Raw genomic sequence first — 25,978 nt, 5'->3', positions numbered from 1 at the left:
AAAAGGTCTGTCAAAACCAATGATATTGAATTCACCATACTAGAAAAAAGGAAAAGGATTTACTTTGAAAGCAATGCTAGTATTTAAGTCACTGTTTGTGTGGTGGAGAGATTACATACAGGAGGAAAGAAAAACCCTACTTTGTTGGTTAATAAATGTCTTATTTGACAACAGTCATTGCTTATCTTGCTGTCAATAAAGCACACAAATCGAGATAAAAGAACTTGCTTAGAACAGGAACAAATTACAGCTGTACAAAACCCTTTAAATTCAGGGGATTGCCAAAAAGAGTTCCTATATCTTGATTGTTTCTGTGTGGGTATGCACTTCAATAAAGTATTTCTCTTCCTGAATAAGTATTTCATATGAAAGCAGAACAGTGTTGTGCTTGGTGTTCTTGTGTCATTTTATTAGATGTTTAATCAGAAATTTTGATGGGAGGGAGAATTGCATGTTTATTTTCCATAGTCCAGTTTAAGTCTTTGAGTAAGGATGAGCAAGTGGGGAAAAAAAAGAGCATGAGATGTAAAGATTTTATTTTTTTTTTTCAACAAACAGCAACATGTGCAATATTATTCCTTTTTTTTTTTAAGCATATGTATTATGTTCAACATTTTTGCTTTAAAGGGCATACATCACAAAAAGAAACTATGGAAGTCAGCCTTGATATAACAGCTCTCAGCGTTCTTCAGCAACCTGAAAAACTTCAGTGGGAAATTGTTGCAAACGTTCTGGAAGACACGGTTAAGGATCTAGAAGAACTTGGAGCAAATCCCTGTTTGGCCAACTGTAAGAGTGAAAAGATGAAGGAAAAACATCTAGAACAACACAACATTCCCTTTCCTTGTTTATTAGCTGGAGGTCTATTAACATACAAATCACCTGCTACCTCTCCTGTTAGCAGTAACTCTCAGAGATCACTGGATGGTTTAAGTAGGACTCGAGGTGAGAGTGTCTCTGAACAGGGATCAACTGACAATGAATCCTGCACTAATTCAGAACTCAATTCCCCTCTGGTAAGGAGGACTTTGCCTGTATTGTTGCTATACAGCATTAAGGAATCTGATGAAAAAGCAGGAAAACTCTTTTCACAGATGAACAATATTATGAGTAAAAGTATACATGATGATGGTTTCACAGTTCCACAGATCATTGAAATGGAGCTGGACAGTCAGGAACAATTGCTGTTACAGGATCCCCCTGTGACTTACATTCAGCAGTTTGCAGATGCTGCAGCCAACCTAACATCTCCGGACTCGGACAAGTGGAGCTCCATGGTTCCCAAGCCTGGGACTTTGGTTCAGTGCCTGCGTCTGCCAAAGTTTGCAGAGGAGGAGAACCTGTGTGTAGATTCAATCACACCTTGTGCAGATGGAGTTCATCTGTTAGTAGGACTGCGGACTTGTCCTGTCGAATCTCTGAGTGCAATAAATCAAGTAGAGGCCTTGAATAATTTAAATAAATTAAACTCGGCACTATGTAATAGAAGGAAGGGGGAACTAGAATCAAGTCTTGCTGTAGTGAATGGCACGAGTATTGATGTAATCCAGCATGAGTCACCAGCAGATGTACCAACTCCTTTAATAATTCAGCCTGAACAGAGAAGTGTTAGTGGTGGATACCTAGTGCTTTATAAGATGAATTATGCCACTAGAGTAGTTACTCTAGAGGAGGAACCAGTAAAAATCCAGCATATCAAAGACCCTCAAGACACAATTACCTCAATGATTTTGCTCCCACCAGACATATTGGATAATCGAGAGGATGACTGTGAGGAGCCTGTAGAGGAAATACAATTAACTTCTAAAAATGGCAGTGGGAGAGAAAGAAGATCTGAGATCTCTACTCTTGGACACCTGGTAATAACTACTCAGGGAGGATATGTAAAAATATTAGATCTTTCGAACTTTGAAATTCTAGCCAAAGTGGAGCCACCTAAAAAAGAGGGCACTGAGGAACCAGATATGTTTGTCTCTGTGATATACTGTTCAGGCACAGACAGATTATGTGCATGCACCAAAGGTAAGACTACTCTTTAATTATTTTTTTTAATCATTGATTTTACTCTGGATGATATTATAGAATTTAGAACCAAAATTTCAGAACAGTAATACACCAATTTTATTGAATTTACATGGAGTTTAAGTCTGGTCTAGGAAGCATGGACTCGAGTTAATTCCTCACATTAAATGTAGATTTTCATCTCTAGAATGGCAAGAATTCTTGCACGTGTCCAATATATTGGTAAATTTGGCCTTGTAGAAGCACAGATTTTCTTAAGTCCAAAACAAATAAAAGTAGTTCTTGTAAGTAATGATTTCTGTGCTAAAGAAATCACATTTCTGAAAGATGTGTCTCCTGTCTGTAATTGATGATATTCAAGAGGATAGAGAAGATAATGCTTTTGTACCTTATTCCAGTGGTCATTTGTATCTTCATTCAGGTAGCATGCTGCTGGTTCTACTTCATCTTTTTGCAGTTGGGATTGTACTTTCTTGAGTGTGAGAGCCAGATTATCCATGCAGGATTATTAAATCTTTTTTTCCAAATGAACACAAGACATTTTGGGGAAGGAGGTGCAGGTAGGAGGGGAGTGTAGCTCAAGTTCAGGCAACAACTACTTCATAGAAGTCCCTAAACCACCACATAACTCCCACTTCCCTTGTGTCACATTGGACCAGAGGAAACAGCTTTACCTGTCATCCGAGTTCCTCCACACACCGGTGTTTTATTTAGTTCTCCTGCAGTTGAATGTGGCTCTGGTGGAAATACTTAGGCTCTCAGAGGGGCTAAGCTGATGGGATGATTCATACATTGCAGATTAATTCCCACCAATATCATGTTGAACTTTCTCTCTACTAGAATTTAAATCGATACCTTTCCTTCTTTGGAAATCACATTGATGACACAGTCATCCTATGAGTAGTTGTTAAATCAGATTTACCTGTTATTTCCAACAGATAAAGTCAAGCTTAGTGTAAAAATCTCAGTTTTGTTAAGGGCTCCATGTTTATCACTTACCTACCAAGAGTTTTAGAAGTGGAGATTTTAGATTTACTTATCAAATATGAATGAAAATATTATATGTTAGCAACTAGTATTTGTGTTTGCAGATTCCCAATGGTAACATTCATATTTACTAGATTGTTCTCTTTTCATAACTACTTTTGAAGAAATGTCTGTTAAACCGTTTCAGCTGCATGTTTCATGCATGCTTCTTCCTGGTTAAAATGGAACTGAAAGGTTAATTGCCTTTGACAACTGTTAGTATGTCATATCCATGTCATAATGTTTTTACCTATACTTAGCTGATCAAACTGCAATCTAATTACAAAGAACTTCAAACCTTGCTAAGGTAGTTTTTTTATCTACAGCATTGTATTACTATTAATTTCTGTCTTGCATAAAATCTATTTTGTCTTTCTTGATAAAAGTTAAAGGGCTTATTGTTACTGTGCATTGTACTTTTCCATCAGGTGTTATTGTATATGGTAATTACATTCTTGTAGCATTTGCTATAATCTGAACCTGTTTTGGGACATGGAGTGTAAGATAACAGGTCTGTTGAGTTGGAAGCATTTATTCTTGTGTGTTGGAGTATTTGTCTCTGCCTAGACAGCCACCATCTCTGTTACTGAGTGGAGGATACTTCATACTCCTCATAACAGACAAGCACATCATTCTATTTTTCCAGTAAATCTGTCTGAGTACTATATCCATCTAGCAATTTATAAATAGCTTTGTTGGGACTTCTTTTGTTCTTGCTGCCTTGAAGATGACTGAGATTTGGGGTTTTTTTCTTCTGTAGTCCAGTATGCTACAAGGTATCCCTCAGCTTCCAAGTTTCCTATTTTGTATATAGTACTTTGATTACTTAAAAAAAATCCGTTTATTATTCTTATCTCTTATTTACACCCATTGCACCTCTAGTTGGAACTTCCATCTTCTGCTCTGCAATCGTATTAAAATGGACTTTGGAATTTGTTATTTTTATTGTATAAATGTCTTTAGAAGCTTTCAATTTCTAGTCCTTATTTAACATTTCAGTCACTTTTCCCAGTGTAATTTTTCTCACTTTCGAGAAATTAAGTCCCAGAGCCATCATAAATATTTAGGGATCAATGTCCATTAGAAATCTGGATTTCAGGATCTGGTGCTAGGTATGTTTGAAGCCTCAGAGTCAAAACATTTATGCTAAAATGTGAAGCTTTGTAAAGAATGACTTGGATCTGAAATGGTTATAAATAACTGTAAGGCATAAAATTCAGGAACACTAAAGGAAAAAGCAAATCAAGAACCTCAACTATTAATATAACTTTTTAAATTCTGCATCCTATTGTACATTTGAATACCTTCTTATACAGAACAGGTTTTGCATAATTTTTGTTGTCTTGAATCATAATCACCCTTTAAACTTTCTGCCATGAGTGCGTAAAATTTCTTGCTTAGCTGCTAAGTGGATGAAGATGGTTTTTTTTTTATTACTGTTATTTTTTCTCAAATGCAGTTTTCCTGGGCTTCTTCCAAAATTCTTCCAAAATCACTTTGAGGTTTTTAATCCTCTAGGTTTATTACCGCATATGAGGTAGTGCCTGCAGTCTGACAGCATTAGGAAGATATGTATTGAAAGCAGAATAACAGTATTCGTTGATGTATTCAATCCTTCTAGAAAGAAACTTGTAGTGCAAAGACATAAGTGAAAATGTTAAGTAGAAGTTCTGGAACATACACACGTTGGAAATGCTTGGATGTTGTTGGAGAACTATTCAGGAATATAAGCTGAGCAGTATATTCTTTCCTGTTTGCTTGTTTGGATGGTGAGGGCAGGGAAAGAGGTACTTTAATACCTGAAAGTTTTGGATACAGAAAACCCTTTCTTTTTTTCTACTTCTCCTGCTACATCATAAAATTTTTCCATAGCTGTCTTTTAGATATGACTAAAAAGGAACCTCTGTGCGAATGGGTGCTTAGATTTGGAGTGGTTTAATGTAGAGGTGTTTTAGACCACCCAAATCTTCGTTCGCGAAGCCTAGTCGTGGTGATGTTTTAGACTTGCATTTGATGTCATCCATCCTTGTGAGTCCCACTTCAAAATGTTACCTCTCAGTGTCAGCTTCAGGTACTTACCTGTTTCTGCAGGAATTACCTGGAGCTGACCTCTGAGAAGAAGTGTGCAAGTATATTCTTGGTTCCAGTTCTGTTAAACAAACATGGTGGACTTTATTCTCTTTGTGTTTTGCTTTCTTCTCTTCCCCTTGGTCAAGGTAGACTATAGTTAAGATTCCTCTTAGTAGTACTTTGTGTGCTATCATATGGGGGTTTAAATGTTTTGTGTTATTAATATAAGACAGCTTATCTTCTGCTTTTGTAATATTCAAAATGATAAGTACAAAATAAGTAATTTCTGTATTAACTATGCAGTAGGTATTGTTTTTGAATAGAGTTACAGCTCTAGGATGGTCTTTTGATGATATTTAAAGCCTGTTATCTGGTGCTTAAGAGGATCAGATATAGTTTCTTGTGGATGCATAAATTTCCAGACCTAGAGTTGTCACTGTCTTTCTGATATCTCAGTTTTCATCTTAACTTTTTCTTTTTGAGTCCTACTAAAAAATTACTTAAGAAGATGTTCCACAGCATATGTTCTACTTTTTTCCTTTGTCAAATTTGTTTTGGATTGCTTCCTTACTTTAGCTGCTTAGCTGTTTATCATTCAGACAATTTTGTTGACCTTTGCTTTGCAATACAGAATTAGGTAAAAAATTGGACATATCTGAAATTGTATCTATTTTAGTTGAGTATAAAGATGCAAATCTCTACTTGTGTTTTGTTTTGGCAGTTTTGAAATTTGTCCATGTTTGTGTTTCTGGGAGTATTTTTAAAAGGTCATAAAGATGTGTCAATTTTCTGTCTTTCATTGCTCTTGATGTTCTTCTCCCTTGTGAAGCGTCTGAAGCTCTCTGAAGAAATATTGAACAGGAAGCTGTGGTGACATTTCAAACAAATGCTATAAAAAGTGGAAATGTTCATGTTGTTCTGGTGAAGAAGGTACTTTCTGCACATACTGTCTGATTTGAGCAGGTGTTAAGATCTATACCATCTCTTTGAGTGCTTGAACTCCTTCTAGTGAGTGAAGCATTGCTGGATTGTGCTCAGCTGACATTTTAAGATGTGTTACACTGTAACATTTTAAAGGTGTTACATTATAACAAGAGTTTTCTGATCACCACCCTTTGTTGGAAAAAGTATTTTTTCAGGCTGGAGTTTGGTAGGTCAAAAGTGAGTTGTCTGTGCTGATACTTCTTATGGCAAGCCTGGCAGAACTGAATGACATTTTGATACCTTTAAGAATTGATTCCTCTAAATCTTTATTTATAGCAGATTGCTTGCTCTTGAGTTGTAAGTAGTGTACTAATTACACTCTGTAGCTTTTTTCTGATTTAGTTTGGATATCTTATTTGTGTCTTCCCTGTCATTAGGCTTTGTCAGACTTGTCTGCTGTGTATTTGAAGTTCAAGAATCAATTTAGTATTTTCAATTTTCTACCTTCTTAGGCAATGGAGTCTAATAGGATTGGAGAGAGGTCAAGTTTTTACATATCAAAATTAGTGTTGGAAGTGATGCTGTAAGATCATCTTCAAGTCAGGATCAATTACACTTACCCATTCAGCAGAAGAGTAGTGATCACCCTGGTTTTGAGTATCTTCAACATGGAGATTTAACAGCCTAGTCGTGAAATTTGTCCTACTGCATGCTGTCCTTGATGATGATTTTTCCCCTAGTGTTTAGCCTGTATCATCTTTGCTCACTGGAGTCATACTGATTGCATATTCATTAGGAACATGGCAAAGAGATTTCTTCAAAAAAGAAGGGGAAGACAGAGTTTATTTAGATGCTGTTCTTTTGCAATCATTTATTTGCTCCAGCAGGGCCCTCTGGTGGTCTAGTGGTTAGGATGCGGCGCTTTCACCGCCGCGGCCCGGGTTCGGGTCCCGGTCAGAGGAGTCCCCCGGGCAGATGGAGCTCGTTAGCCCTGTAAGGCCATCCATCTAAGAGAAGGTCACTCTAAACAAACCTACGTCCTGAGGACCTCACTGCCACTGTCCAAGCTCGCTCGGCCCCGGCAGATGAACCTCAGGATTAAAGGGTGGGCTCAGCTCAGCGCACGCTGTGTCTCACCTAAAAAATCCACTGCGCAGGCTCGAAGGGCAAAGACCCTTCCCAAATCTTCGTTCGCGAAGACTGGCCATAATAATTTGCTCCAGCTGAGTATCTCCAATCCTTTTAAACTTTCCTTAGGGCTTTTAAAAGAAAAGAAAAAAATCCCCAACCCTTACTTACCCCTCCCAGAAGACCTGCTCAAGTCAGTCCACATGTTTCTTGATGACATAGCCAAAACCAGGCACAGTAATCCTACAGATGTCTTTGAACAGAAGAATTCCTTAAGTAGCTCTGCAGTCTGTATGTACCATGTGCATGTGTACATAATGAAATGTTTGCACTTTGGAGCAGGAAATCGAACGAGGTTTATCTTCTGACTCACAAGAGCCTCTTTTGCAGAACTGCTGGCTAGCCGATTTTTCTTCATCCCATAATAACTCTTTTAATTATTTCTTGCTAGGCATAGTAACTTTCACTTGTCCCTGTTCAGTTGCATTCTATTTTTCCATAAGTTGGGATGAAATTTTATAGCTAAAAATCTCCAAGAATAGTATAAATTGCGTTGGAGTGAGGTTTTGGGATAATTCTCTTGATGACATTTTTCAAGCATTCTGAACTTGCACATTTAGAACTAACCCATCCTCTACAGCCCAGTGTCAAGAGAAGTAGAGGACTGTAAGTTGTCTAGTGCATAGTCTTCTGTGATATGGCTTTGTTTTCCAATTCCTTTTAACTATTTGGATATTGTTTAACTATGTCCTTCAGTTGTGATTTGCTGCTGATGATTGTGTCATTCTTTCAGACTCCTTCCAGAGTACAGGACACAGGATGCTAAGCATCTCACCAGATTGGCTTTGACTGCAGTGGCCTAGTCTCTGATGTGTGCTCTAGCTTGTGCCTGTGCTGCTTTCCTGGAACCAGTAACTGGTTTGCCAGAAGGAAAATTGTGGTTTATTTGAATGGATTTATGATTCTTATGTTCTGTTTGTATTACCCACCAAGTTCTTGAGTCCATGCAAATTGCAGATTTTAAATACACTTCAGAATTAAATTACCAGTGTTTTGATTTTGTTACCTGGTTTTTGAGGGAAACATTATGGTGCTGGTTTTCAACTTGTCTCCTTTGTGATAACTAAGTCAGTGTCAGCTTTGGGAGCTGGGATTTCTTTAGCCTGCGGAAGAGGAGGCTCAAAGAGGACCTTATTACTCTCTACAAGTACCTGAAAGGAGGGGAGGTTGTAGTCAGGTGGAGATTGGCCTCTTCTTCCAATTAACAAATGACAGAACAAGAGCACATGGCCTCAAGTTGCTCCTGGGGAGGTTTAGCTAGGATATTAGGAAAATTTCTTCAGAGAAGGGGTTTTCAAGCATTGAAACAGGCTGCCCAGGGAAGTGGTTGAGTCACCATCCCTGGAGGCATTTAAAAGACTGTAGATGTCACACCTAGGGACATGGTTTAGTGGTAGACTTGGTAGTGCTGGGTTAATGGTTGCACTTAATGATCTTAGTGGTCTTTTCCGGCCTAAATGGTTCTATGACATCTCTGTAAATGACAGAATTCATCTATGTGTATCCATAGTGGTGAATAATGTTCAACCTCCTTGAATGATTTCAAAATTCCATCACTACATTGTGTCCATTGAAAAGTTTGGACTTGCTCTTTTGTCTGTTGACCTGATTGGTGTTGGTAGTTCTAGGTTTGATGAAATAATGTGAAGAACCACTTAAGAGAATTCAGAGAAATGAGTTGATTTTTCAGTTTTCAAATATCAAACTTTAAAAGGAAATTTATGTAACCTGTACAAATGAGGTAGTGTAGGCCTTTACTTCAATGATGGAATATTTTCTCTTTGTAAACATATTTAAGATTATGGAAAGTGACATAATGGTTATGAATTTTAGTCTCTGTTGAGGTTTCCTGTGTTAATTACCTTTTAAAATGCCTCCCCCCAATGTCTTACCTTTAATGCAATTCACAATTGCAGTATTTTTGAAGTTCTGGTTTGCATTTGCCCTGAAAAAAAATTGTAGTGATAAAGCAAAATGAGTATTCCTGTATAATCTTACTGGTTTCAGGCCCTGCATAGTTGCTGTCATAATTGCATAGCAGTTCAACTGCAAGCCAGCCTTGTGAATTGAGTTTAGCTGTATGCCTGTCTAAACCTTCTTTTGTTGTCTGTGATGATTTTAGGTGGAGAACTTCATTTCCTTCAGATTGGAGGGACCTGCGATGACATAGATGAAGCTGATATACTTGTAGATGGATCCCTTTCCAAAAGCATAGAACAGTCATCAGAAGGCACCAAACCCTTATCTAATCCTTCTAGTCCAGGCATTACAGGTAAATTTCACATGTGTAAATGTACCATGAGTAAAAAAAACTTCTGTAATTTTTGGAAGTTACATATTTTCAATTATTTAGTAGCATGCTGCCTTATAATTTTTTTGCTGCCCACAGTTGGAGTTCTCTAGTTACTGTCACTGATTATGTACGAGCATAATATTTCAGCAGTTCTTGATTAAAAAACAAACAAACAAACCAACAAACCCACTTTTATGTAGTCAACTGTTTTTCTAATCTCTGTATGTGATTTTAAGTGTGGCAGACAGTGAGAAATGGGTAGTTGTGCAGTGACTGAGCTTCCCACATAGTTTAAATAGGCTTGAGATCTTTATTTGGAATGAAAATCATGTCTTCATTATGTAAAGTTGCCTTAAAGTTTCATGCAGAAGCTGTACAGGTCTACTTAATAAAACTGTACTAGGCATGTATTTAACAGGTACTGTTGCACACAGTGGAATTGATACTTTCTGTACATCAGGCAGTGTAGTTGCTGTAGATAAATTAAGCTTACAATGTGAACTCTTGGATTTTTGTTTTCAGTAGTTTGCCTGGGTTGAGCTCAATTTCTTCTGTCCTTTACATATTAGTTTCCTTCCTCAACAGGTTCTCTACCCTTGGACAGCAAGAAATAATTGTTTTGAATTGTCCAAATTCTGTTTTTACCCTAAACATCCTGTTTAGGTGTTCTCTTTACTGAGGTTCTCGTATACTGACCTGCAACAATCTGCTGCTTTTTGTAGCCTCCCAGCCCACTAAGGTTAAATAAGTAGTTGACCGAGAGGGTTATTCCTTTTGTAGACAAGCAGAAGGGGAGAAATGTGAGGGACTCTTCCTGTCTGTCAGGGAGAACAGTGAGTTTGCAGGTTATGGGAGCTCCTCTGTGTGGACCTCTCAGTCTTTTCTCAGCGCTCATCAAAGATGCTTTAGTGTAGATCAGTTGCTACTAAAATTTAACAACAAATCTAATTTTGCTGGTTTAGCCTGAGGAAGACTTGAGTCATGCTGAGGTTTTTAAAGGGTGTATATACATACATATTCTTGTTTTGAGTTTATAAAGGGAATTGTTTATGAGAGACCTGTAAAACTATTATTATTTTGATTTTGTTTTAACCTGCCGTTGTTGAAGATAGAGAAAGAAAGCATAATTGTTTTAGTTGGATTGGAGTTTGGAAGTTTTGGTTATGTCTGTTGGGACAGAAATAGGGATACACTGGGAATAGATTACCTAGAATATAAAATACAAAAATTAAACAACATAAAGCATGAGGCTAAAACAGTGATACAATGGGAATAAACCATTTGTGTAGCTATAACTGTTTCAGAGAAATTATGTTAATTCTGTGTGTACATGTGTGTGATGGGAGGTGTCTTTGCCTGCAGCTGCAGAGGACAAAATAAGCTGGGAGAGGACTGACTGGCAGTACAGGGACCATTTTGGATCATGGCATCTTTGTTGTCACCAGGCTACTGGCTGTCTTTCTCCCAAAACCTCTGCTCGCTGCCAGCCTTCTAACACTTCTAGTTGTGTTATGCTGTGTTTGTGTGATCCCAATTTTATTCTGCAAGAGTCGATCAAAAGAGGGAAGGAAAAGATGCTTTTTGTCATAAGATTTCTTATAAGCAACATTACAGTAGTTGCTTTGAGGACTGAATTTCTCCAGTTCCTCCCCTTTTTCACCAAAGAAGCCACTCCTGAAGTTTGAAAATCTCTAGGAAATAAACTGTTGTATGTATGTGAGCAAAAAAGGTCTGTGACTTTCTTCTGCACCCTTCTTTTGCTAATGGTGAATAAAGCAAAAAAGAGAATATAAATATCAAGGACATAGATGTGTTTCAATGGGTGCATTCCCTGTACAGTAGCTTATTAGCAGATTTCAGTGACTTCCAATCAAGTGGTAGCTTTGACTATCCTAATGAATCAAATAGATGATCATTACTGTTTAAATTCTGCCAGTACTGTAACGGGGATTTTTTTCCCCTTTTTTATCTCTTTCTCATCCAACCTTCAGCATAGGCTTGAATATGGCTTATTGGAACAAGAAATTGATTTATTTATGCATAGATTTCAAAGTAGCTGTAGCTTTAGATTGTCCACAAGTTGCAGGTCCTCCTTTAAATAGTCGTATGATTCAGACAGTGTAGTATTGCTTGATCTTGGTCTGTACTGCTTTCCAAAGAGTAATGATCAGATAAATTGAGAACTATTTTGCTGTGCCATCAAACTGAGCCACTAAAAGCTGTGAGAGAAGCTTAATAGTCATAGGAAGCCAGTGCTAAAATGAGGGGACTGGATGGGAATTGTGGAAACCAAATGGTGTTTACAGAGCTCTTAGCCAAACTATCCAGGTTAAGGATACTAAAGTCAATAATACAGGATTCTCAGCATATATGTGAATGATTGCCAGGACTGTGCCAACATCTTCTGAGTCATTGCCTGTATGAATCATGACGAGGCTTTGTCCCCAACATTTGTAACATCAGTGTTAATTCCCTTTTAGTCTTAAATACTGTACAGCAGAAAAAAACCCATTTTCTTCCACCTTTGTCCTAGCATGTTATTCAGACACAGACACAGCTCAACAGAGGTTTCTGGGTTTCTCTTTGAGGAAATGAACTCCTGCAACAAGCAGAAGCTTTTGCCCGTATGGTGTTCCTGTATATTGTGGGCTTTGTTTGTGTGTTTATTTTTCTCTATTATTGGCATTCTAGAATACAAGTATTATAATTTTTCAAAAGAAGTCAAGTATACTTGGCAACACGGGAAAGTTAAGTCCTTCATTTTTCAATTTTAGGGGTTGATACCACATGTATGTGGTTGCTCTGAATACTTTGAATTTGTATTTGTGTCTATTGGAGAGGGAAGGAGAATGAAGCAGGAAAAATCCAGTCTAGTCAAAGATAGAATTGTTCTACAGTTTAAACAATGATCTCACTTCTCATTGCAGTGTCATCCAGCTAATGAGGTTCACATTTGGCAGTTAAAATAATGAAGGTCTCTGCCCTATTATTGAAATTCAATTTTTAAAGCACTTCTAATTTCTTCAGCATTTTCCTGCCTCCTAGGTTGATGATTAGAAATTATTGTAGTTGCAATGAGAGTGAATTTTTTACTTGCCTCTGGGTGTCTCACCTGGAGCTCAACTTGGCTTGCTTTACAAGACAGTCTCTAGGTTCAGACTTCACTGGGAGGGTGCTATTTCTGTATTATTATCCCCCCAGCCAGGGTGGTGAAAGTAGTAGTCAGGTAGCAAACTTTCTCCTGTTGAAAAATAAAATTTCTTTAAAAGTAAGAGATTTTCCCCAAAATGCATTTTTAAGGGAAAATACTCAAAATACAAGAAAATTTATATTGTGCATATCTTATTTTCCCTTGTTTGTTTTTTGTTGTTGTGGTGGTGGTGGTGGCTTTTTTATTTTTTCTTGGGTTTTTTTGTTTGTTTGTTTTATGGTTTTGGAGGGGTTTGTTTGACTGGTTTTTTTTGGTTTGTTTGGGGGGGGGGTTGGTCTTTGTCAGAAAATCTGATTATTTTTAGAGTTTCTTTGTGATTTCTTTAGGTGTTTGGCTTCCTGGGATATTTCAGTTTTCAGTACTTCAATTAATATCCTTGTTTCCTCAGTACAAGGCTTGAATATGAAGACAAGAAGACAGTATAATTGTCTAGGCCCATTTGTTTTAAGTGCATCACCTAAAGCATGTTTGTTTTTCACTTACCCCTCTTTTAAGCTAAATTGGGAACCTTTCACAACATTCTAGTAATTCACCATAGAACAAGTCTGTATTGATAAACAGGTACCAAAGTGATGTTTTAAACAGTGATAAAAATGTCACAATTACGTAGTAATTCTGTATGTCTGTTTTCATAAAATATAGGGTTTTTTTTATCTGAGTCAATAGAGATATTAAAAAAAAAATGTTTATTCAGCTTTACATCTTCAAAGTGTAGCTGGCTAATTACTTATGGCTGATGATTCTGGTTAAATCCCAGACAGCATGCTCAGAGCTTTCAGTACTTAGAAAATTTATTCCAAATGAACTGCCTTCAAAGGATACTGACTTCAAGGCTAGGGTTTTTTGGTTGCTTGTTTGGGTGTTTTTATTTGTTTAGGGTCGTGCTTTTTTGTGTGTGTTTTTTATTATTAGCATTTTTTAACTGAAAAACCTTCATATAACGTGTAGTTATTTGTATCTGTAGCAGTTTGGATATATTTCAAACTGTTCATAGGATGTTCTTGGGGAAAAAAAAATGAAATCTACGTGGTAATTACTGTATGTTCTGTAATTATTCAGGAGTTGATCTTTTGGTGGACCAGCCATTTTCCCTCGAAACACTGACATCCCTGGTGGAACTGACCCGTTTTGAGACCTTGACACCACGGTTTTCAGCCACTGTCCCTCCCTGTTGGGTAGAAGTCCAGCAAGAGCAGCAGCAAAGGCGGCACCCTCAGCATCTGCACCAGCAGCACCACGGGGATGCAGCTCAGCATACTCGAACCTGGAAGCTACAGACAGACAGGTAAGGAGAGTAACAGCCCAGAAGGAATTGTGTGCATTGCTCAACTAGTTTGTATAGCTGTACAGTCACAAATTTCATGCAATTTAATTGTTTTTAACTAGTGTGCAAGTTTAAGAACGTGTAATTTTAAAGGTGATAATCCCTACTTGGTAGTTTGCATTACAGGTCTTTATGAGATTGCCAGAGTTGTTTTAGTGGACCTTGAAACAAATAGAAACATCAAGTTTTGAATTGGGGTATTTTAACTTGCCAAATGTGACGATTTCGTTTTATAATTAGACAAGCACACTTGCCAGAGTTACAAGTATTCTTGATATATTCTGTAAAAGTCTGATTCACCCTTCTTATGCGTATACGTGTTCTTAATATATTTTTTTAATCAGAAAGTGGTGCCAGTATGACTAATTAGTTGTCCTAAATGAAATTGTATTGTAATTTATTTTAAAATATGAAGATAGCACCTAGATTTATGTCTGTTCATGTGAAGTTAAATCTTTATATGTGAGACATTTCCTTAAGTCACTACAGCGCCCTAGTTGTGCTACAATTTATGTAGTATTTTCATTGAAATGAACTGCACCAGCATGATATATGTAGTAGTACTTAGTTTTTAACACACAATGTGAGAACTTGGAATTCCTCTGGGATCCTAAATACAAGTACAGCAGTGTTGCAGTCTCCTTTGAAGAGTTGCTTAAAACCTGCCGGAAGTAGCTTTGCATAGTTTTTGTGAAAAATGCATGGAGAAACAAAACATAGATATAAGTTTTATTGTGTGTTTTTATGAAGGGATGTGCTTAAGACACTGCAAAGATCTTTTAGGTCAGGCTGTTACACATCTGTTCCACTGATATGTGAGATTTGGAAAGGCCATGCAGTGGAAACAATGAAATGACCGAAGGGAGCTAGAGATCATACATGGGGCAGAAAAAGCATGTTGTGGAAACAAGTGAAAGCTGGCATGTGATAATGAAGTATTCCAGGTGGGAAAACAGGTAATAGTTGCAGGCATTTTCAGGGCTGACACCTAACAGGAGCTGAACTTGCTTTAATTAAATATTCATAAGCTGTGGTTAAAAACTTGCAGTGCATTATAGGTTTTAAAACCTTTGTTTATCTTGTGGTTTAGCTTTGTGTAAGTAAAATATTCTGTATAGAACAAGTGGAAAGGAGATGGTTCCTTGGAAAATAACTTCTAGTTAAAACAATTGATTATCCATGTGTTCAGCAGCAGTTGAAAAGTAAAAGGCTACCAATATGAAGATACAAGGAAGCAAAGAGTGAAGGTAATTGCTGTTAATTGGAAGGTGATAAGTGGAAAATTGGCTTATGAATATTGTTTCATTGAAGGAAAAGAACTATACCTGCTGCCAAGTAAAGCAAGGCTGTAAAGAGGTAAAGTTAAAATTTTGGGTTAGTACTGGAAATCTTTGACAGCTGCTAAATGACTCATGATGAAAATTATTAGAGTTCCTTTGTTCTTAGGGTAGAAGCTTAAGATTGAAAGCAATGCTAACTCTTAATTAAAAGTTATTTGGGAAGAAAGTTTTTGATTTCTGGATTATTTTGTTGGTGGTTAATATGAGTTCCTTTTATCTCCTCTTTGAGTGCCTCATACTGATACCTATCAAGATGTGGGATTACAGGGTTAGATGGATGAGTAATGCAATTTGATATGGTGATTCTTTTGTTTCTCAAACAGATAGAAATGTGTTTTAGGGAATGGCATTATATTATACTCCTGCTCTTTCAATCCTACTTTGTTTTTTATAAAAGACTGTGTAACAAAGAAAACAGAAAAGCAGACTGTGGTTTACCTTGTGAATTATCTAAATATCAGTACTGTCCCCTCAGTGGTATTCAACTGAAATGTTGAATGGGGTTAATTCTTTTAAAAGAGATACATGAATTCCTAATGTGCATGGATAAAACAGTGACGTCTGAGTTTCCTGACTTTTTCTCAAATTTATGTAGGATGTATTTTATGTATTCATTTTATGAAGGCATATTTGAAAATATGTGAAAGAAGAAAGAGCTATGCACTGATGTTCTGTCCAGTGTTTAAACTCTGAAAGTGGCTCTGCAGTTCAAAGTTGAGTTGTAGTGGAAGAGCAGATGATGAGATATTTTAGAAAAGGAATGAATAAGTGTGTCAGAAACTATTTTGTAAATGGGAGAATGATGGTATATTGGCATTTAGAATACAGTATGGATTGTATGTTCTTCTTTAGGAAGATGCTATAGATGTAGAAGGGTGTCAAAGGTGAGAAGAGTTCCTAAAAGACATTGCATTAGATTGTCATAGAAAAGTGATACTTAGGGTGGATATACTAAAATATTGAGGGAAATAGTAAGGAGTAAATTTTTTTTTTACTACTTTGAAACTTTGCACAAGAATAAACAGGATGCACTTAGGGGAAATTAAAAAAATCTTTAAAGGGTATTTTTTTAACTAATCACAGAATCAGATTGTGAAGTTTATTGCCACAGGTATAAGATCTCTTTACTGTTGGATTAGTGGGAGATCTTCATGGAGGTTCGTTATTCCATACATGCCTATTGAGCATCTGCTGCTCAGTTCTGTCAGAAATAGATTTCTGGAGCAGACATATAACAGTTGTAATTCACTATGCAACACACACTACAAAAGATTACTGCAGACAAAGTGGTTTATTGTTCAGTTCTGGGTTTGTACTAGATCTTTAACTAAAATTGGATGAGCAGAATACTACTTAGTCTTTCAGAAGTCTGGCTCCTTTGAATGTCTCATTTAGTCCGTGCTTTGCATGACATGACAAACCACCCCCAAAACTCTCCCTATTTTGCACTGGAGTATATATTCTCCAAACCAGAGGAAAGGCACTAGTGATTCTAAGTATTTAGTGTTACAGTTGCTTACAGAGGTTTCAGGGGTTTTTTTTCCCCAGAACCATAGGATAAATTTTCATTTTATTTTGTTTACCTGTGTTATTGTACAGTTAGCTAGCTGAAAATTCTTCACTGTTGCTTCTTAAATCATAACCACAAACTGCCTTCTGTCCATCTTTCCTCCCAAAATCACTACTTTTCTGTGCTGCTTGCTCTGGAAAGCAACATTACTTTTACCTGATATGTGCCTGTGGGAGATCTGGCCTTCAGGGATATTACTGTAAAGAATTAAATACAGTTGCACCATTCCTTAATCTATTTTCAAATGGTTTTCTGTATAATACTTGATGTAGAGCATATTATTTGATTTAAAATACCTTTTTGTGATTTAGATGTTAGAAAGATATCTCAAAAATATTTATAGCAGCAAACTCAGTTTCTTAGTGTTCTCAGTTATAGAACTGAATATGCACAGTCTATCAGTTACATTTAAAAAATATTTATTGCTAACTTGAGAGGATCAGGAAGTTCAGTATTTTAAAAAATGTATACAAACAGCACAATTGACAGGTGGTTAGTTTTATTTTAATTACTCTTTGATTTGAACTACCTTTTGAACCTTAGTGTGTAAAACTATGGAATGGATTATTGAGGGGTACTTATCTCAAGTTTACACTTTCAGTGTAAACCAAACTTGTCTTCAGAACAAAAATGTGACTTACAAAAAGAAAACTGTACCCGTTTTGCACAGCACAGGTTTCTGAGTGTGCATCTGGTAAGAAGCACTTTTCATCCTGTATGAGTTATCAAATGTGTTCTAAAAATAATTTGAAACTAGTGTTTTGAGTCTCTGGATGTGGCTTTCATACTATTGGACAATGACATTGGCAAGTGTTAAGCAACATCAAGGGCAACTTAAAAGAGATTGCGAGGTAGGTACTTAGGATTGTGCTGTCATACACTTCACTGATTGGTAGTACACTTCACTTTTTTAATGTTGTGTTTGGAGGTTTTTTCTCATACTTTTTTTTCATGGAAACCATGGAAACTGGTATTTATAGTAATATGAAAAGGGTGCTGCAATGAAGGTAACAGGGAATCTTTACACTGCTGATTTTATCCGAACATTGTTTCACCCTGTATTATTGATTGGCTTTTTAACATCATTTTCACAAAATTAATATGGTTAGCTTGAAAACTTAAAAGACACTACTTCAGAAATTCATGTGGATGTCAACTAGTGCAAAGTACATTTTTCTTCTTGTGAAGTCACGCTGCATAGATGGAAAATGCACTGTGTGATGCCTCCTGTTTGATCTGAATTCTCTTAACATTAGGTCTTTGTCTTCTTTTTTTCCCAACAGCAACAGCTGGGATGAGCATGTCTTTGAACTGGTTCTACCCAAAGCCTGTATGGTTGGACATGTGGACTTCAAATTTGTTTTGAATTCAAACATCACCAACATTCCCCAGATTCAAGTGACTTTACTTAAAAATAAAGCTCCAGGCTTAGGGAAAGTCAATGGTAAGAAATAAGATAATTTCCAGAACATTATTTCTTTTCTTAAACTCATTATTCTCTTTTATAAAAATTACTTGAAATAGTGTAAGTATTCCAGTTTTACTTATTTCCATTTTATTGTGTTTCTCAGCATCATGGGCTGTTTTCACTTAGCGTGTTTGAATGTAAACAGTTTCAAAATCCTGACATTTATTCAAATAAAAGCAAAGATTGAACTCAATTATTCTGTACTGCTTGAATCCTACAGTCATTAAAAAAATACATTGTCAGTTGTAAATCATCTTAGAGATTGACTGATAAAACAAGTGGTGCTCTTCTAAGGTCTTGGTATATAAAAAAAAAAAAATTACAATAAATCGTTCCAAATCACAGAAGGAAATTATTTGCCAGTGAGAAGATGACAAGGCTTTTCTTGATGGCAGCAGAAGAAAAACTGGCTTCCTTGGGAATTCTCTCATCCTTTGGCTCATTAACCAAGCTCTGTGAAAGCTGCAGTATGATTTCACGTTTTGTTCCTTGCAGCTTTGACAGAGGAGACCAGAGTTAGGAACACTCTTGCCTTGGGAAGACTCCTAACTGCGCTGTGCATCTTACTAGCTCTCAGGGAACCTGTGAGGGGGTAGTGTAAATTGAGAAGTCAGTTTTTTGATGTGGAAGAGTTTGTTCCTCCATTGGGATTTTCCTGTGGTAAGAGTGTTGATTGCATATCCTGGTGCCCTGTCTGCTAGGAGAGGAAGATATTACATGCAGCACCTCCTCTTATTGAGGCATTAATTGGTTATCTTTATCTGGCCACATCTTTTCCAAAAGCTTCTGGGAACTGAGTACTTCAGAGAAATCTTGCTGTCAGATGTTGTTAAATTGGTTGCTGGATATAAAATGTGTTAGGGAGAACAGCAAGCATGATCATAAAAGCCCTTTTTTTTTTTTTTTCATTTTTCCTGGTTTTTTTATTGCTAAGTAAGAGCATCCCAGTTAAACAAAGGTAACAGTGCTGTAAATTTCAAAAATGAATGCAGAGATACCAAAGATCATTGACATGCTTCCATACAACTTCCCATTCTGTAACATCCCCCAGTGCTTAACAACAATAAATGTGTCCTGGATGTGCTTCCTTTAAATACTGGTTGTTATCCAAGAACAAAATATTCTAGCATAGTAATATTCTTCGTGGAAAGTCAATTCTTTTAGGATACAAGATGGTTTAGATTTAGCAGAAGTGCTAGTTTTGACTGCAGGACAGCAGACAACAGGTGTTCTTTCAGTTTCTTCATTTTTTTAATGCTTGAAGTAAAACCTTAATTTTAACATGTAGCAGAAATTTGTTCTGTCAAATTAAAAGACAGGATAGATAGGCCATGTTGCTCTTCCGAATGGAACCTGCTTTGTTTTCAGCCTGAATTCAGTCCATTTGCAGTTCTGGATGTCAGAATTAGTCTGAAAATATTCACATGTGGAACAAAACAGTAGAAGAAAAACTAAACTCTTTTCCTTAATGCTTCAGTTTTAAATATTTCTGAGCAAACAGTTTCATAATTTGGTAATTCTGTGGAGACATTTGATTTTGCTGTGAACTACATTGCCAGAGCTCTCTGTGAATGCTTTTTTGCACAGAACTCTTCCAGAAAATGATATTTCACTTCCTTACATATACGGGAATTTGTTTTTTTCTATTATAGATAGGGTGGAAAAAGCATGGAACAGGGGGTCAGTTAGCCTGGAAAGGACTGGGGAATGTGAGAACGCCTGCAAGGCAACCTTGGCAAAGTCTTTTTTCTTTTTTATTCAGTAGGGTTGAGAAGGCACAACTAACCAACATGTTTCCAAAGTGTGACTGCATTGCAGTTGTTTCCTCCCTTTTTTCAATTTCTCGAATTTTGGAAAAGGACCTTAGTGACATTTGCCTTTTTAATATGCACTATTGAATAAAGTAAAAGGGCACTAATGGTTTCATTATAAGGGAAGATAAACCTAGATAATTTATATCTGTGATGGATCTTAACCAAAATGTTCTAATCCTACAGAGAAGTAATATTCCGGAGTGTTTGATGGCTCTTGAAAATGTATAAAAACCTCAGTCTGAAATTCAGTTAACTCCCCCCATTCCCTTCTCTCCTTCCATAGGGGGAGAAAGGAACTGAAATTTTAAGATAATGAGACCTAGGGAAGATGTGTAGGGGAAAGTTTATTCAGTCATTTTTTTGTATGACAGGAACCCTGGAAAGAGTTAAATATACAGTGTGTAGTAATGGGAAGGCCAGAGGCATAATTCCTCCAGTTTGGAATTAATGGTTCTGGTGTGGCAGTTATTTCACCATATATGTTTCTTGTTAATTTGCTTGCATGTCCTCTTCATCTATGATTCATGTGATCCATTAATTGAAAAAAAGGCTGTATTTAAGTATTATCAAAATAATGTTTGGTGTTCAGCAGGAGCAATCCAGTTATTTTAAGTTTAAAGTATTTAAAGTTTATAAAACTTTCAATATTGGAATCTAATTGCTTAGGAGTAATCTGCACTTGATTATTAGGGGAAAAGAATTTAGGCAGCATTAAAACAAAACAGGCTCTTTAGAACTCATTCAGAAGTTGGGTTTTTTTAACTATTTGCTGCAACTTCAGTTCAATCCTAATATGAAAAATGTGCCTTTTTATTTTTGTGGGTTTGTATTAGAAATAGTGTTGTGGGCAGAAAGCTGATAATTTTGCTATGAAAACTACTGCTTGTGTTTTTCCTGAGCCGTGAGCAATGTTTGAAATCTTGCTAATATTTTTATTTCCAGAAGCAGCAGTAGATAGACAGATCACATTTCCTTTATCTCCAGCTCTTAACATTGAAGTGGAGAGAAATGGAAAACCAGGACTGGTGGAATTCAATGAAGAAATGCAGTATATGGATGTAGAGGAACCACAATGTAAGTTTTATTTATCTTGTTATATTTTGTTTAAAGTATGAGCTTTTTTTTTTTTTTTTTTTAAATGATACACTGGAATTCCCCTGCAAAGAATTCTCAGTCATTTAAAATATACTAATTTCTCATCTCCCTTCAAAGTTGTTTCTCTCACTGGTCTGTTTGCTTAATGAGTTGAAAGTTTAACACAAACACACCAAAATAATCCCAAACTACTGAAGAGGTTTGTTGCTTAAAAACAGATTAATATTTATTTGAATTTAGAAATAAAGTAGATTGATAGGGCACCTTCCTAACTAAAATTCCTACACTGTTCTAGCAGTATTTTAATTTGTTTCTTTAGCTAGGTTTAGTATAATTTGTCTCTGCATACCTGGCTTTTGCAGAGATTGCTGCCTTAAACAAAATAAAGAACAGCTAAAGAATTCATAACTAGTCCTGTTGACTTTGAGTCACATCACACTGACTGTGCCTGTTTTCATAGCTTTTTGTTAACCAGCACTCTTCCACAAGATCTCTTAGGCTGTGAAAGGCAATAAGAGTGGATCTGAGTGAGGAGAGCTGCAGACTAAAAATTGTCAGTTGTTGTGATTCAGTATTCTGGATTCTTTTTCTTGTCTTTTTAACAGTCTTACTTTACACTTTCTTTTCACTCATGTTATCAAGCTTATCCTAGAGCATGACTAGAAAGGTCCTTTCCAACCCAAACCAGTCTATGATTCTATGACTCCAAGAAAGGTGTTGCAAAGGATGAGGGGAGGAACCAAAGGGGTGATAAAAATGCTGAAAGAAGATGTTTCATGCTGAGAAAGGAGCAGGAGAGATGAGTGGATGATGATCTCAATAGTTTGAATATACCACAGGAGAAACAAATCAGTCTTCTTGTTTTAAATTTAATTATTCATTTTGTTTTGTTTTAAACAGTTCTGTCCTGCTTCATTATAGACCAAGTAAGAGTTGTGGATCTATAATATTGGTTCATTATTTCATCAGTTGTATATTTTCTGACTTTGATAAGCTGGTCAACATAGGTATTATCCACATTATACAGCTGAAAATGGTTTGAAAACTGTTGTTTACCTTTAATGATTTCGCTGGAAAATGTCTAAAAAAGAACCTCAGGTAATTTTTGATGTGGAATTATGTGTATTTAGTGATCAGAGTTTGACATGGTGTATTTTTAATCCATGCAAATGATCAGATTTTGTGACAATTATGACTAATTCATATCCATGTTACTCATGTTTTTTTAAGGTCTTAGATTGTGTCCATTTCTGGAGGAACACAAGGAAGATATACTTTGCGGTCCAGTATGGCTGGCTACTGGACTTGATCTATCAGGACATGCTGGAATGTTGACACTAACAAGTCCCAAGCTTGTTAAAGGTAAACCAGTTTATTATGCTATTTGCATGAAGTATGTGTGACTAAAGTGCATCTCGTACTTCTGTAGTCAGACTTAGGTTTATTTATTTTCACATTGACAAATTTTGCTGTGTAACAGTTTCAAACTGATGATCAAGTACTGTAATTAATATGGTTGAGCTCTGCTTGTGCACTGTATCTGTGAAGTTGAAATCTGTTTACAACTTGCCTTAGTAAACTATGCAAATTCTCCCTCCCTCCCTTTTTTTTCCCCCCACTTTTAGGCATGGCTGGTGGCAAGTATCGTTCATTTTTAATTCATGTTAAAGCAGTGAATGACAGAGGAACAGAAGAAATCTGCAATGGTGGCATTAGACCAGTTGTTAGAATACCACCTCTAAAACCTCAGACTAACAAGGGCCATTCACTTGCTTCATTGTTGGCAAAAGTTGCAGCAGGCAAGGTAATGAACAGCCAAGGAAGACGTGTGTTAGTTGTAGACTTGGTGTGATTTATGTGATCTGAAAACCAAACAGCTGTTAGGAGAATTAAGATCCATTAAAAATTGCTTTGTAAACATGACACTGTGTTGACACCTTCAAGAATTAAGAGTTCAACATCTCTTAAGTTGTTTGTTTTGTGCATATTTAGTTGAAGAGGTCTGTTCTGCACTTTCACATTCTGAGCGCTTGTTTTTGAAACCTCTGTTTCCCTGAGTATTTTCAGTAGCTGATACGCCTCATCCTCCTACGAAGATTTGTGTGTGTGTGTGTGTGTGTATTTTACTCTTGATCATTGTAGTTCTAAGATTGGATGATATGACATACATCTTGAGGATGTTATTAGAATAGTTAGAACATGGTAGATTACAGAACATTATTAAATTTGTTGTTCTATATTAGAGTAATTAGTGAACAAAATTAGTTTATTTTAATGCAATGCTCAAGCTGAGAGATTTTACTGAACTGTTTGCATTTCACTGAACAAGGTATAAAAATTAATCAAAATCAATGTGATTTTTGAATTTTATTTTTTTCCAAAAAAAATCAGGAAAAGCCATCTAGCAAAATTGAAGGCACTAATTCTTCAAGAAAATCAGATAATCTGCGAGGCTGTGACTTACTTCAAGAAGTCTCTGTAACAATTCGAAGATTTAAAAAAACTTCAATTTCAAAGGAAAGGTTAGTAGGTGGTTTTTAATTCTGAAGAAATATTAGCTTTAGTTATACTTAGCATTAAAAGTTTAGTCCTCAAAATAGCTTGGGTCAAACCACTGTTTCAAGTTGTCATTTCATAAGCTTATTATGTTTGGAAAATCCTATAAATTATGAGTTAGAGGGCACTGTTCTGTGCAAGCTGTGGTAGAAAAACATCATGCAGGAAATTATATGTTGAGTGATTATTTTACCTGACTTGAAAAAGCAAATAAGTTTTCTGGGTAAAGCAGATAAATAATCTGGACAGACTTTTTTTAAAGGAAGCATCTTCCCTTTCTATTTCCACATTGTCTGGTTTCTTACAGCAGAGATTATATTATTTGTCAAAAAGTTTAGAATCAATTATAACTCACAAATTGTTACCCAAAGAAGTGGTTAAAGTCTCTGGATTGGTACTGCAGACCTCAATGCAAACAATATAGTATTTTAAGTGTATTACCAGCTGCCACCCTACAATGGTGGCACTGACTGTAGTGGGCATAAAGAGGTCAAAGAGGCTGCAAAAAGGTATGTGCAAAAGTTTGCTAAAGAGTGTTGTGGATGGTGAAAGTTTGTTTACATTTAGAAGTTGCTAGACAAGTTAATAGGAGGAAAAAATTCACAGAAGATTACTAGGTATATAGTGAAATAGGAAGTTCTATGAGCAGAAAATAGGAAGATTGGGAATGTGTGCATGGAAGGTATTATATATGCTTGTGTACTGGTTTTATGCTTATCTAGGATTCTCTGTTTTGCTGCTCTTATGACAGGATACAAAGCTGGAGGGACACTTTAATGGGAGAATGGCCATTTTGGATAATTCTGGTTTTTGTCTCCTTCCCCTCCTCCCTAGAGTTCAACGGTGTGCCATGTTACAGTTTTCAGAGTTCCATGAGAAGTTGCTCACCACTCTTTGCAAGAAGACAGACGATGGTCTGAGTACAGAACACTCTCAGAGTCTTGTACTTGACACGCTTTGTTGGCTGGCCGGAGTGTATTCAAACGGACCTGGCAGGTAAGGGAGGAATTGTGTTCAGATTATCACGGCTCTTTCTCAGTATCAGTTCACTTAGAAAAAAAAAAGTTCTTTATGATTTTCTAAACTATGCAACTTGTTTTTACAGCTCAAAGGAAGGAAATGACAGTTTGCTTTCTAAAACGCGTAAATGTGTCTCTGATATTATACGTGTTTGCTTCTTTGAAGCTGGGCGGAGCATAGCTCACAAATGTGCACGATTTCTTGCACTGTGCATCAGGTCAGTGTTAATTATTTACATTTATTTTTATTTATATATTTCTGTTTTATATGGATTTGGGGGATTTGCATGCAGTCTGAAATGTACAAATGTGTTTGTTATTGATGGACATTGAATTCATAAAGCACCAAGATCTGAAAGATCTGTTCAGGAAAAAAAAATGTGTTTAGGGTATGACTGCAAAGAACATCAGTCTTTCAGCTTCATCTTCTGGAGGAGATGTCATCCTTGGTTCTTTCTTAAAAATAAATGTTAAAGTGTCAATGCGTTTCTTTGTAGCAATGGCAGATGTGACCCGAGTCAGCAGGGGTTTGGATCAGTTCTTCTAAAAGCTTTGCTTGACAATATGCCTCTTTTGCCTGCTGCTGCGACAGGTGGTACGTATGCAGTGTTTGTTGTTGTAAATAGACACAGTACATTTGCTGTTTGTCATGTTTTGTTGGACTCTGTTGTGCGATAAGAATTAGGTAATTGTTCGGTTAGTACAAAATGCTTCTTGGAGTGGTATGGTCAGGTGGTATCCAAGTATGAAGGAGGCATTTGCAGATAGTGGAATTTTAAGCACATGAGCTTACTTAAACCAAAGTGCCAAGTCTGACGTTTCTGGAAGAGCTTAAGTAAGTTTTGCAAGAATTTTTGAAGGTGTTCAGCAACAACAGATTCTGTTGACATAAGTGACAGTCAAAATTGTCTGTTATTTTTTAAAATTAGAAGATTTATTCCAGGAAACCTGACTATCCAAATTATGTCCTACTAGCAATCCACTTTTGTTTCTTCTGCACCTAAAGGAAATTAACCAATTTCAATTCCTTCCTTGCCTACATTGCAGAGTAATGGTGT

The 25,978-nt window shown here is 36.5% G+C and overlaps 1 protein-coding gene across 8 annotated transcripts in view; it reads left to right on the top strand.

Annotated features, from left to right (window-relative positions):
- Positions 1–25,978, top strand: part of BIRC6 (baculoviral IAP repeat containing 6) — a 171,184-nt gene that overhangs the window by 25,520 nt on the left and 119,686 nt on the right. For all 8 annotated transcript variants that reach the window (XM_032681685.1, XM_032681688.1, XM_032681684.1 and 5 more), the window contains exons 10-20: positions 628–2,022; positions 9,353–9,502; positions 13,794–14,019; positions 18,252–18,412; positions 21,193–21,324; positions 22,576–22,707; positions 22,971–23,149; positions 23,737–23,867; positions 24,736–24,897; positions 25,007–25,138; positions 25,418–25,515. In XM_032681685.1, the coding sequence (XP_032537576.1) occupies positions 628–2,022; positions 9,353–9,502; positions 13,794–14,019; positions 18,252–18,412; positions 21,193–21,324; positions 22,576–22,707; positions 22,971–23,149; positions 23,737–23,867; positions 24,736–24,897; positions 25,007–25,138; positions 25,418–25,515 (2,898 nt within the window). The remainder of the gene's footprint in view (positions 1–627; positions 2,023–9,352; positions 9,503–13,793; positions 14,020–18,251; positions 18,413–21,192; positions 21,325–22,575; positions 22,708–22,970; positions 23,150–23,736; positions 23,868–24,735; positions 24,898–25,006; positions 25,139–25,417; positions 25,516–25,978) is intronic.

This window comes from Chiroxiphia lanceolata, chromosome 3, assembly GCF_009829145.1.
Source record: "Chiroxiphia lanceolata isolate bChiLan1 chromosome 3, bChiLan1.pri, whole genome shotgun sequence".
Classification (NCBI taxonomy): Eukaryota; Metazoa; Chordata; class Aves; order Passeriformes; family Pipridae; genus Chiroxiphia; species Chiroxiphia lanceolata.
This window is presented reverse-complemented; position numbering and strand designations above follow the sequence as displayed.